General features: G+C 33.3%; 1 protein-coding gene across 1 annotated transcript; it reads left to right on the forward strand.

The window, feature by feature from the left end:
• Positions 1 to 2,893: 2,893 nt before the first annotated feature.
• LOC140432254 (tumor necrosis factor alpha-induced protein 8-like protein) lies at positions 2,894 to 4,820 on the forward strand (the record flags this gene model as incomplete). Its single annotated transcript, XM_072520073.1, has 2 exons — positions 2,894 to 3,011; positions 4,407 to 4,820. Coding segments are annotated over 2 exons (532 nt in total), but the record flags the coding sequence as incomplete, so codon positions are not given.
• Positions 4,821 to 13,079: the final 8,259 nt, after the last annotated feature.

The raw sequence follows: 13,079 nt of genomic DNA on the forward strand, positions 1-13,079 counted from the left end.
CGCGCTATCTCAGAGTGGCTGTTTACTGCTTCATTGCCTCGCATACCAGTGGAGGTGAGGGTTGGAATTTCCCTTCATTGAGATCACAACCAGATTCTTGATATCCAATCATTTATCTTGATTCCAATATTTTAGAAGACTATTTATTTGCATAAAGGATTTTTTATAATTTACTGAATAAGAGGTTTCAGTAAGACAATGACATTTAAGTCAAAAAATCTACAATAAAATTGAATTTATTGCCCATTAAAAACATCTCTAACTATGTTGAAATAACTGTTGAAATGTTTATTATTATAAGCCAACTATTTTTATTAATTAGAAACTAAACACAATTTGTACACCAATATATAAAATATTTAATGATCTAAAATTTCAAACATTTAAAAATCAATAATAAAAACTTACGTTGATGATGATTAAGAATGTAATATTTGTTTAAATATTTTTTTTCTAGACGATATAGAATCACGCATTTTATGGGCATTGACATGTTTTAATATTGGTTGAGACTTCTAAAAGAAAAAGTGGTTTTGTAGTTTTCAAGGTTGACTAGAAAATTATAAGTATCCAATCTGTGATTCATTGATTCGGTATAGTTAAGATTTTTCTATAATTAGTTATTTTTAGGGTATATATAATGGAATTTTTTGTATTCAGGGCGGTTTGGAAGTTTAATACTGTTTTAAAGTTACGGCCATTTGTATGAAACAAAATCGTGTCGAAAAAACTTTTATTTTAAAAAGAGAATGCAAAATTTACGGCAAAGTTCAATAAAAATTATGACGAACGTTATTAAATAGAAAACCGATGGGGTCTACTTACAAAAAATTATCATATTGAACACATCTTTTCTTCATTTATTGCTACAACTCTCTCTGTGTTTTGGTCTGTTCAATAATTTTACATCAATCTTTTATATCTTGGCCCGTAGTTCTTCACAGTTCCGTACTCTCGGATTTTCAATTATAAGGGTAACATAGCAATATTTATTTACAATATCGGAGTGTTTAAATGACACATCGCGTTGTTTTGGATGTATTCCCTAATGTCGTTCTACTCTCAAACAAGCCCACGAATGTTTCCCTGCATTTTTTTTTTCAAAACTGTATTTCTTCATCAGAGTTCATATTTATAAAGCATAGGTCACAATAAGTAATATTAGGAGTTATTATATGTAATTATATCCTAGTAACAAAACCGACACCTAATGACAAAAAAATGTGAAAAGCATGTACATACCGGGAAAGATACCCAGTATAAACCAAGAAATGTACAGGCTGGAAATAAATATCTTGAGTATAAGTGTAATCAGATACACCATACACCAAGTGACGAATTTCGAAGTGGTAGATAGATTTGTATACTTGGACTCACTGATAATCTACAATTAACAACAGCAACTGCTAAATTAATTAAAATATGGAAAGACCGAACAATAACAAAGAATACTATGTTCAGGTTGGTCAATTCCCCTTATTTTTCCCATTCCTACGTACGCAGCTGAAACATGGACTCTTAAAAAAATAGAAGAAGCAACTTCGTATCACTACAACTACCAGCACAGAAGAATCTGAGTTTTATTTAAGTGTACGCTCTTTAAGGGAAGTGCAAAAAGACGTGATAAGCTTCTATTAATCAGTTTATTGAGCCAGGCATTAACCTTCTAAATTAAATTTGGTTGATAATATTTATTTAAACAATTGCGAAAAACTGCAAAAACTTTTAGGGCATAGAGCATTTTGCTTTAGAGCAATAAACGTAAAAAAGGCATAAATAATAACAAAAGTTACATAACAATATCTTTTAATACCCTTAAGGTACACATAAATTTTTGTCGAAAAATATTTATTTATTTAAAAGTTATTCCAATGTTTATTAGAAAGTTGTTTATTTGCTAATGAAAAACGCGGTTTCCGCCACCTTAGAATACCTTATAAAATCTCATTCTGTTCGTTTTTATCTCTATTTTCAAGATATGTAAGTTGAAATACCATTATCAAAATTACAACCACCTAAAGTTAAGTTAACTTTAGGCTAGTTACACAAATTAGGATATTAAATAATGGCCCAATTTGTTTATAAAGTTTTGCGTTAATAACTTTGCCAGAAATGAATACGAAATAATGCCATTTCGATATTCGTTTAACTGGCAATTTTTCAAATTAATTATATTTTTACATATTTTATATATATTTTTGATTCTTAACAAAATCTAAATCTTCAGGTTTCGCTTGAAATGGTATGTTAAGTTTTTCCTGATATAAAATGTAACTGTTGAAGATGATATAAATCTGAACCAAAATTTTCATAGTTGGGCACTGGAAATTTGTAGATTTGCAATAATATTCTCTACCTTGCAGTGTCCGTCACAGTAATCACAAGACTAAGCATTATATGGGCTATAAATAAATTTCAACCATACAAGTCTCCATCCACTCTGGGTACTTCTAGTTCTGTCACCTCTACTTTGGACAACCTTGGTAGATGATCTTCTCAATAATCTGTCCACAAAAGACCTTTACTGTCTAGGATACGCTGACGATATTGCAATCGTCGTCAGGGACAAATTCACCCAGGTTGTATCTGGGCGTAATACACAAAGACTTGCATGCCTGTGTATTACAGGGACCAAAAAAAAACAATTCTTACAGAGGCGTTGGAACTGGAAGTCCTGCTGATTCTTCCAGCACTTCATATTTTTATATAAGGCGAAGCCAGATTTGTGATGCACAGATTAATACATAGTCAGCAACACATAAGCCAGTCGCATAGTGCTGACACTATAGAAAGCTAATGGATGAGCTAAAAGCAGATATCGTAATGGGGCAACCCATCGATGCAACAGCTAAGAGATATAACTATGACAATAAATTCAAAATTAATATACCAGGCAGCGAAGACTGAAAAAAGGTGTACCTATACAAGCGGAAGCTACTTGGTACACTGATGGCTCAAAAACATCGGAAGATGCCGGTATAGTAGGGACTAAGCAAGGGATACATTTCCCGGTAAGTCTATCTAATGATGTCATAATTTTCCAGCCGGAAATAACGGCAATCCATCAATGCGTAGAATAAAGAGAAAGGCAGAAAAGAACGTACCGTTCAATTGCCATCTTCACAGTTAGCAGGCAGCGTTGGAGGCATTTAATCTGTAGAGGTCAATTCTAAGCTAGTATGAGATTTTGTGGGTATCCCAAATAAACTAGAAGACCGCAGCAACATTACCGTAGCCTGTGTACCAGGGCGAGAGGGTCATAAGGGCAATGAAAAAGCACATGAAATGACCAAACAAGGCTCTTATTAGGCGTTGCAAGTAAGCAGTAACAAGAACGGCTATAAGAAAGTGGGTAGCACACAAATTTCTGGAATGGTGGAGGAATCCACCAGGACAAAGACAGGCGAAACAGTTTATAATAGAACATTCGCCAAAATTTACAGCAGACCTAATAAACAAAGACAGGAAAACAGTCAAAGCCATAGTAGGTCTGATAAAAGGGCACTGTCAGCTGAATAGTCAGTGGATCTGATAGGATTGCCATATGATGATCTATGTAGATTCTGTTACCTAGAGGAAAAAACAGCAGAGTACATTTTGTATCCATGCGGCAGTCTGGCAAGTGTACCGTTATTTATATTAGGCGAAGAAAAGCCACCGGCAAAGAGCGCAAACTAGAATATCTTGGCCATGTTATGAGGAATGAACAGAGATACGGCTTGTTGCAACTCATTCTTCAGGGCAAGGTATTTGGAAAGAGAGAACCAGGGAGAAGAAGAATATCTTGAGGAATATCATCCGGAACGGATAGGTACCCTAAGAAGAAGAATAAAGAGGTGGTTTACATGTAAAGTTCAGTATTGAAGCTGTTAGCCCTTTTAAAAAGTGCCAGGCTAGAGAATGTAATCTAGGATTAGAGGACCACAACAGATCTGAAAAGGTCGCAGTAGAATAGGCCAAATGCCACCTCATTGAATCTATCTATCTCAGTGTCCGACTCCAAAAGCGTCCTGTGTTTTATCTGTCAAGCATAATATGTTTTTATTCATCTACATTTTTGTGTACTTTCTACCTTATTGTCTTCCAATCATACGTAAAATATAATCGCGCTATCTCAGAGTTTGAGAAATTCACGTTTTTCACAGCGTCTCTAAGGAAATGCTCCAGGTTCAAATTTTTTCAACCATAAGAAATTTGTCCGCCACGTCATTGCTAGTTACAAGAACTTACAAGTTGATGTTTTTGCTCTGACCCCTAATGATGGACTGTAGACTAATTATTATGTTTTAACGTTTATTGTTTGTAACATAAAAGCAACAGTTGTATTTGTTTTGTTTAATACTTCCCTGAACGTAATATTACATACTATTATTTTATATTTTAAAAGTTTTTTTTTTGTGTTTCAGTCAGACAACAAAAAAGAAGCCGAAAAACTCATAAAGAACATCATCAAGATCGTCATAAAACTTGGAGTATTACACCGCAACAACATGTTCACCGAAGAAGAACTAAAACTGGCCGAAAAATTCAAGACCAAGTTCCGATTGGCCGGCATGGCTATAATCTCATTCTACGAAGTCGATTTCAGCTACGACAGAAACTATATCGTCCAAGCTTTTACTGAAAGCCAAAAGTGCCTTGAAACCATCGTCTCTAAACATCTCACAGACAAATCTCTATCTCGAATAGACAGCGTTTTTTCCTTCTTCGGGAACGATCAGTTTCTGGATTCGGTGTTCAAGAGCAACTCCGAGTACAGGGAGGCTCTCGGAAGGGTGGTTGCCGATTTAAATCAAGCCATAGACAATGGCGATCTTTAGTCTCTCTATTTTGTGATTTTATCATTGTGATTTATTTTTACGTTAAGCCCGTATTGTATATTATTTCTTTTCTCGTAAAAGGTGATCAATCATCGCGGAATATATGATATTTATACTAAATAAATACGTGTTCTTTCATTAGTTGTACACTTTATAGTTTTGCTATGGCTAGCCTTTATCTGGGATCAAAATAGTTACAAAAATAGATAAACCTAATTAGGGTTTTTAAATAATAAAAGAATAATTCTAATAACTAGTTGATCTGAATGTTACAGCATTTTAATGGATTTAGCTGAAATTAGATGAAAATTCGTTTATACATAAAACCAACGTTAGTGTTAAATGTTGTGATCTAGATAAATTATTTTTCGTAAGTATTAACCTCTTGGAACATCTGGGACATAAAATAAAGGATGTATAAAATACGCACTTTACATTTTAGAAAATAAGTACAAATAATAATGTTTGAAATATTACATATCAAAATAGAAAAAAAAAATTAAGCTGACTATTATGAGTTCGTACAAATCATTATCATGATAAACGCTGTTAATATTTGAGGATTTTGACACATTATTAATGTGTTTATTGTATTTTTCAATTTTTCGTTGTACTGGGTTGTTCTTCCTAGTCCTATATTTCTTTTTCTTGCACAATTTTATAATGTTTTCCTTTTTCACATTTTTCGTGTATAGCTATTACACCTCACCGTAATTTTCCGGGCCTTCTTTTGCTCCTTTGACGTAGATGAGTCAGGTTTGTTTATCTGATTTACTTTTGACAATGTTTATCCCAATGTGGGACCAACTCATTTTATGTCTACATTTTAATATATTTTCTCAGCCAAAGGTAAAGGTAGGTAGGTCTAGGTAGCTCAGAGGTGAGCATATCCGTTACAAAAATCCCTCTATAAAAATTAGAAGTTATTGCTTATTTCGTCGCTTCCAAGATCTTGACATATCAGTACAGTTCTTTGTACTCTATGTTTTGACGAGACAGATGAAAAGAAGACGATATGACCAGATGCCCTCTGTCTCATCTATCCATCTGTCGCATCTGGCGGTACAGCACAGGTTGTTCCAGTTTTGTCTGAGAAAATTTTGAAGACCGTGGATAAAAGCGTCATTCTTTGATCTTTTGGAGGTAGCCCTTTAATAACTTGGTCTTGATTATCTTATTTTCATTTGTGTCGTCAAAACTTTCAAACGTCATATCAGCCGTCATACGTCATACATCAAACTTCAACTGTCATAGTCATGTCACTTAGTCTTGGGATTCGAGATTAAACTGTAGGTCCCCTATATCTGTGTATATTTAATCATAGACAGCACAGAGTTACCTACGCTTAAATGGCATATTAAAAAAAAGAGAATCAATTATAGAAAGCGGAAATCTATATACAAGTAGTTAGTAATTAACGTTAACTATCTCTTCTAAAGGTGCCTATCTTCTAGTGATGTTGGCGACCACATTGACCCATCTTATTCTAATTACATCAGCTCGAAATATATCAGTTCACGTTAGACCAGTCCACTTCCTAAGATTGGACAGCCAGGATATAGGTCTGCGTCCAGGGACTCTCTTGCCCTCAATCTTGCCTTGAAGAATTAACTGTAGAAGTCTGTATTAATTATTACGCATAATGTAATAAGCCAACGAAGTAAACCAATTTTCTGTTCTTTAGGGTGTTAATAATTTCTTTGTCTTTTCTTGCCTGTTATGTATTTAATGAGGCACCGACTATTGTACAAAACTATTTATTAAAAGATACAGTGGTTACAAACATACATTATGGATGGATCCGTAGACCCACGGCCTTCACCTAACCTCACTATCGACCCTAGTCTTTTCCACAGTGTCTCTTATTCCGCTGCCGGACTCATATATAACATTGGCCCCTGGAAAATAGTTATGTTAGTTATGTGATGTATATATAACGTTACTTGTAGACCCCGTATACTTGTTTACACATGCTCGTATACAGATAAACATACAGAGTTGGGATAAAGTATGGAATCAAGAAGAAACCAAGTATAGTGAAACCAAGTATAGTGAAACGAATACAATAAATTCATGAAACTTTGCAGTACAATGACCTCTAGTGCCATATTTTTTGTTACTACGTTACTTCCGGTGTCACGGGATATACCCTCAACTTATTTAATTTGAATGGGACACCCTGTATATTTTTGCAGATTTTAAAATCCGTTGTTATTCCTAATTTATGCGTTCCAAGTTTGGTAGAAAAATTTGCTAAAACGATAAACTTTCATCACTTTCCAGTTAAAGAATAGGTACATTTATGTACTAAGATCAATGAGATTTCTTTTAGGATTCAATAACAAAATATTTATCTTGTTGAATAAGTCCATTGCATTAGGAGCTCGGAAGAAAAATCTGCTTAATATACTCTGTAAAAATATTTTATTACTTCTTTGATTTACAATTCCTCGATTTTTTAATGCCCTCTACTTGTTTAAACTCCACGTATAGTTTTTGTAGGTTGGATCTTGGATTTAAGAATGCTCGGAACGATTACGATTTTAGTGCCTTGGCAATCTGAGAAAAAAGCAATAAGCGCCTGTCCGAATTTTCTTCATCTTATATTATGGAAAGGTTACGTTACTTTTTCGTATAATGCTTTTTATTTCCGTGGAGTTGCTTTTTATAAGTTACAGCTTTGCAAAACTTCTAACCTCAGGGTACTTATTCATAATGTCACTTTACTTATATAACAATAATACAATATATATTGTATTATATAATACAATATATAACTTATATTGTATGAGATTTTACCACTTATAAGTGATAAAGTTGTTCCCAAGAGTGTATAATCTGTATTTTTTGAACGTTATCAGAAAACCACAGCTTTTGTACATATCACACTAATGGTTTACACACACGAGTCTTACAATTTAATCCAAATTTTGGTGTTTATTAGTATAAATATTTTATATGCAGTACAATGTTTAAAATAAATGTAAAATTATATGTAAAACATAAATATCTATACTTCTAAAAAATAAAAGAAAACTTGTTGAAAGAACCGTATATTCCGCTATAATGATTTACTCTTGAACTCGAAGTGTACATGTTGCCAAATTTGAACATTTTTCCGGATTTAGATAAAGATAATACCGCTTTTTTAATGTAAATCGAACAGTTATCGTTCAAGTTTGGTAACATCTACGAATGTTTCTTTAGACGTTGCTTCATCAAAGTAGAACTTAAAAGCACACTGTTATTTATATTTTTCGGCGACTATTACATAGTATAGATTTTGTTTATAACGGGATAATTATCCAAACCAGACACTTATTGAAGATCCAAGATTGTCAGCTTCAAAAACAACAGCAGCAACTGTAGATAGAAATTGTAAAATTAACCAAAGGAAGTTGTCTAAACGATAGTCAAATATTGGCCCTATTCTCGATGTCTATTCTTATATATAGACAGAAAATACCAGAAATACTCTCTTTGAATCGAATTAATATATTGGATAAAATTGCGGTAAAGCAGGTATACCTATTAATAGACGGTTTAAGTATAAAAATGGTTTTTCAATGCTTCTTTCAAAAAATTTTAGATATGTATTAAATATAGACTGTTATTGTTTCTATATTTTTTATGCGGATTTAATTGGCACTCATTGTTTAAATTGTCACAAAAGATTTTAATTTTACACATGGTGCTAAAAGTACAAAAAATCTTGTAACAAGATCTTCAAAAAGTGATTACACGTAAGCCAGAATTATCGGTGTTACACAATAAATAAAGTAGGTTAGAACACACGCGCTATCTCAGAGTCGACTCTGTTAATCTGGTGTTGGTTGTGGATAATTATAGTATACCTAGTGAACGCAGATTAAACATGAGTCTTCATCATCTTTTCTGTATTTCCATCATATTGTAAATTATTATTTCTACTAAAGGGAAAATTAAATTAAAACATATTGCCCTGCTGCTTGCTTGTAATTAGTTGAAACGGGGCTCTATTTACACTCTAGTTATTTTGACAACTGAAAATTAATGTTCATCTTAATCATGGATTTGATTTTTTTGGAATCAACAAAATGACAAATCATTCTCTAACGTCATTATATTTCATTGAACTCTATGCTAAGTTTAATGTTATATTTATAAAGGGTGATTCATTTAGAGGTACTTTTTTTGGTGGAGATTTGATTGGAGATCGTGCATGAATACTGTCAAACTGACATTTCGCTTTTGTTCAGTATTGTTTGACATTTCATGATGGAAAGACTTAGCCCGACACAGCGTCTAGAAATTATTAAGTTGTATTTTGAAAATGGGAGTTCTGTGAGGAACGTGTTTCGTGCGCTTAGAGCAATTTATGGTCCACATAATCGACCTACCGAACGTACAATTCGCTTTACAATTAGTAAGTTTGAAACCTAGTTTTCATTATTGGATAACACGCGACTAAATAGACCACATTCAGCACGTACTGAAGAAAATATAGCGGCGATAACGGATAGTGTACTCGAAAATAATGAAGAATCGATTCGTCGCCGTTCTCAACCTCTTGGCTTGTCATATGGCAACCATTTGGAATATTTTACGTAAGGATCTTGGTTTAAAATCATACAAAATTCAATTAGTGCAAGAGCTGAAGCCGAACGACCTTCCGAGTCGTCCTCGTTTCAGTCGATAGGCTCTTGATAAGCTTTCAGAAGATCCACTGTTTTCGAGAAAAAATTTGTTTTCAGATGAGGCCCATTTTTGGCTTAATGGGTACGTTAATAAACAGGAAAAATACCACAAGAATGGCTTTTATCCACCTTTGTTACTATACCAAAAAAGATAAATGCCAAACAATGCAGAGCTTACCGTACAATCAGTCTGATGAGCCATGTACTGAAAATATTTCTGAAAATTATACACTCTAGAGTACACAGAAAACTGGAAATGGACATCAATAATACCCAGTTTGGATTCCGAAATGGACTTGGAACAAGAGAGGCGTTGTTTGCACTGAACGTTATGTCTCAAAGATGTCTTGACATAAATCAAGATGTATTCATGTGTTTCATAGATTACAACAAGGCCTTTGATAAAGTGCGGCATGATCACCTAATCAGACTCCTGACAGAAAAGAATTTAGATAAACGAGACATCCGACTAATAGCAAATATGTACTACAATCAGAAAGCAGTAGTGACGCGCTATCTCAGAGTCACTGAAGAAATCGAAATAAAGCGAGGTGTGAGACAAGGGTGTATACTGTCACCAACCCTGTTTAATCTCTATTCCGAAGACGTAATGAATAGAACACTCTCTGAGCAATCCGTAGGTATTAAAATAAATGGTGTTAGATTAAACAATCTGAGATTTGCCGAAGACACCGTTCTGATCGCAGAAACACTTGAAGAGCTACAGACATTGGTGAATAAGATAGCAGACTACAGCGAAGAATATGGACTATCTTTGAACATAAGGAAAACTAAATTTATGGTAATATCGAAATCAACACAAAATGTCCAAAATTTATATTTACACAATGAAATTATCGATCGAGTTAGCAAATACAAATATTTAGGCACTTTTATAAATGAAGACAACGATAGCTCAGCAGAAATCAAAATAAGAATAGAAAAAGCCAGATCCATATTCACTAAAATGAAGAGAGTGTTCTGCGGAAGAGATTTGAGCCTTGAAATGAAACTTCGCCTGATGAGATGTTACGTACTTTCTGTGCTGTTCTACGGAATGGAGTCATGGACGTTGAAAAAGATTGATACCAAAAAATTAGAGGCATTTGAACTGTGGATGTATCGCAGAATCCTGAGAATATCATGGACCGAGAGAGTCACAAATGTCGAGGTCTTGAGAAGAATGAATAAAGAAAAGGAAGTCATATTTACGATCAAAAAACGAAAATTGCAATACTTGGGACACATTACAAGAGGCGAAAGATATGAACTGCTTCGAATAATTATGCAAGGGAAAATAGCAGGAAAAAGGTCCATAGGAAGAAGACGAAACTCCTGGCTAAAGAATCTACGGGAATGGTATAGCTGTAGCAGCAACGAATTATTTCGGTCAGCAGTTTCGAAAATACGTATAGCCCTGATGATCGCCAACCTTCGGAACGAAGATGGCACTTGAAGAAGAATAAACAAAATGCCCGTATTTGTGGTGACGAACAACCCAAAGAAGTTCAATAGTTGCCATTACATCCTGAAAAAACAATTGGTGTGGTTTATGGGCTGGTGGAATCGTTGGTCCATATTTCTTTAAAACAGAGGCCGGCCAGAATGTTACTGTGAATGGAGACCGTTATCGTGCCATGATAACGGACTATTTGGTACCTCAAATTGAAGCTCGTGGTCTCGCCGGCATTTGGTTCCAACAAGATGGCGCCACTTGCCATACAGCCCGTGGAAACATGGCTTTACTGCGAGAACGATTCGGTGAACAAATTATTTCATCCTTTGGACCAGTGAATTGGCCGCCTAGATCCTGCGACATCTCACCTCTAGACTCTTTGTTTTGAGGCTACCTAAAGTCCAAAGTCTACGTGAATAAACCAGATACGATTGAGGCCATGAGATATTGGAGGCCAATATTACTCGAGTCATTGGTGAAGTACCAATCGAAATGCTGGAACGAGTCATCGAAAATTGGAACTTCAGAATAAACCAACTTAATCGTAGTCATGACCAACATTTAAAAGAAATTATCTTTAAGAAGTAATTGTAAAGAATGGTTCTTTTGTATGATAATAAATATTTTCAAATAAAATTTATTTTTTTCATTGTTTTTTCTTGTTGAAAAAAGTACCTCTAAATGAATCACCCTTTATATACTTTTTAATTGGCAACTATGTCTTAACTGCCAATTCGTTAAACCCTAAGATCCCACTGTAGGATCACTACGTTCATAACGTAGTTAATCAAACGCACATTTGTACATACATTTAAAATTAGGAGAATACATTGATGATAGGTTGCCAGTCAAAAAGTGGCCACAAATATTTTAAAATTAATTAATAGTAAGTAATTTTTGACAAAAAATTGATTTCGTTCATTTATTTTTTAAATAAAACACCACGTATATGCATGTTTTTTATCGAGATAATTTTTTTCTTAATAGGATGATATAAGTTTGCCTGAAAAAAAAAAATGGTCGAAAATTAGGATTGTCAGCTGTTAAAAACGCGAGGTATCAAAGATACAATAAAATACAGCTAGCGCGCAACGTTACTGGTTTGAAGTGTCAGTTTGTGTGAGTTTTTAAAGCATATGTCATGCATAATAAACCATCATAAAGCAAAAAAACATGCATATACGTCATGCGCAGCATGAACGAAATAAAATATTTGTCAAAAATTAATTACTATTAATTGAATTAAAAATATTTGCAGCCCTTTTTTGACTGGCAGCCTATTATCAAATGTATTGTCCTAATTTTAAATGTATGTAAAAATGTGTGTTTGATGGACTAAGTTATGAATGTAGTGATCCTGCAAAGGGGTCTTGTACTATTAGAACATTTAAATTTTTTACAATCTTTAAAACCATATTATTATGATTTTGATGACTTAATTAATATTTATGTCATCAAAACTATGACCTTGCATCAACTATTTAGCTGTGTTCACTATATATAGTCGAAAAATATCAAAATAATTTCACAAAGCGATATTAATATAATATTATATTGAACCCAATAATATACTTTTTTGTTAGTTTAATGTTGAAACAAGAATCAGTGTTGTGAACATTTGTACATATAACAGATATTACATATCTCTAATGATATTCTTGTTGCATGAAAATTTAGATACAGAGTATTTTTGCACTGAGAACCACTAAAAAATATCTATATATGAAAAATATATAGAACAACAAAAATACTCTTTCAAAAAGATTGTCTTTACCTTTATCTTTATTTTTTTATATTTAAGGTTGTTTCAGTACCACTTATGTGTGCCATATTTCCTTCCTCACGTTTAATTTTTTCTCAAATTTAATCTATACAGATCTTAAATTTACATATCCTTCAGGACTTACGACTGGATTATTTGATCTAGAACTTGTTATTTTAAATAATTATAAAATATTAAGTAGTAAAGTCATTAAAGTGTTATTTTTGAAGTATATATATATATATATATATATATATATATATATATATATATATATATATATATATATATATATATAATCCTTCATTTTAGAGATCGGATTCATTGGTGGCATAGACGAAAACTAAAACTCTGAGATAGCGCGT

Source organism: Diabrotica undecimpunctata, unplaced genomic scaffold (assembly GCF_040954645.1).
Source record: "Diabrotica undecimpunctata isolate CICGRU unplaced genomic scaffold, icDiaUnde3 ctg00003392.1, whole genome shotgun sequence".
Taxonomy (NCBI): domain Eukaryota; kingdom Metazoa; phylum Arthropoda; class Insecta; order Coleoptera; family Chrysomelidae; genus Diabrotica; species Diabrotica undecimpunctata.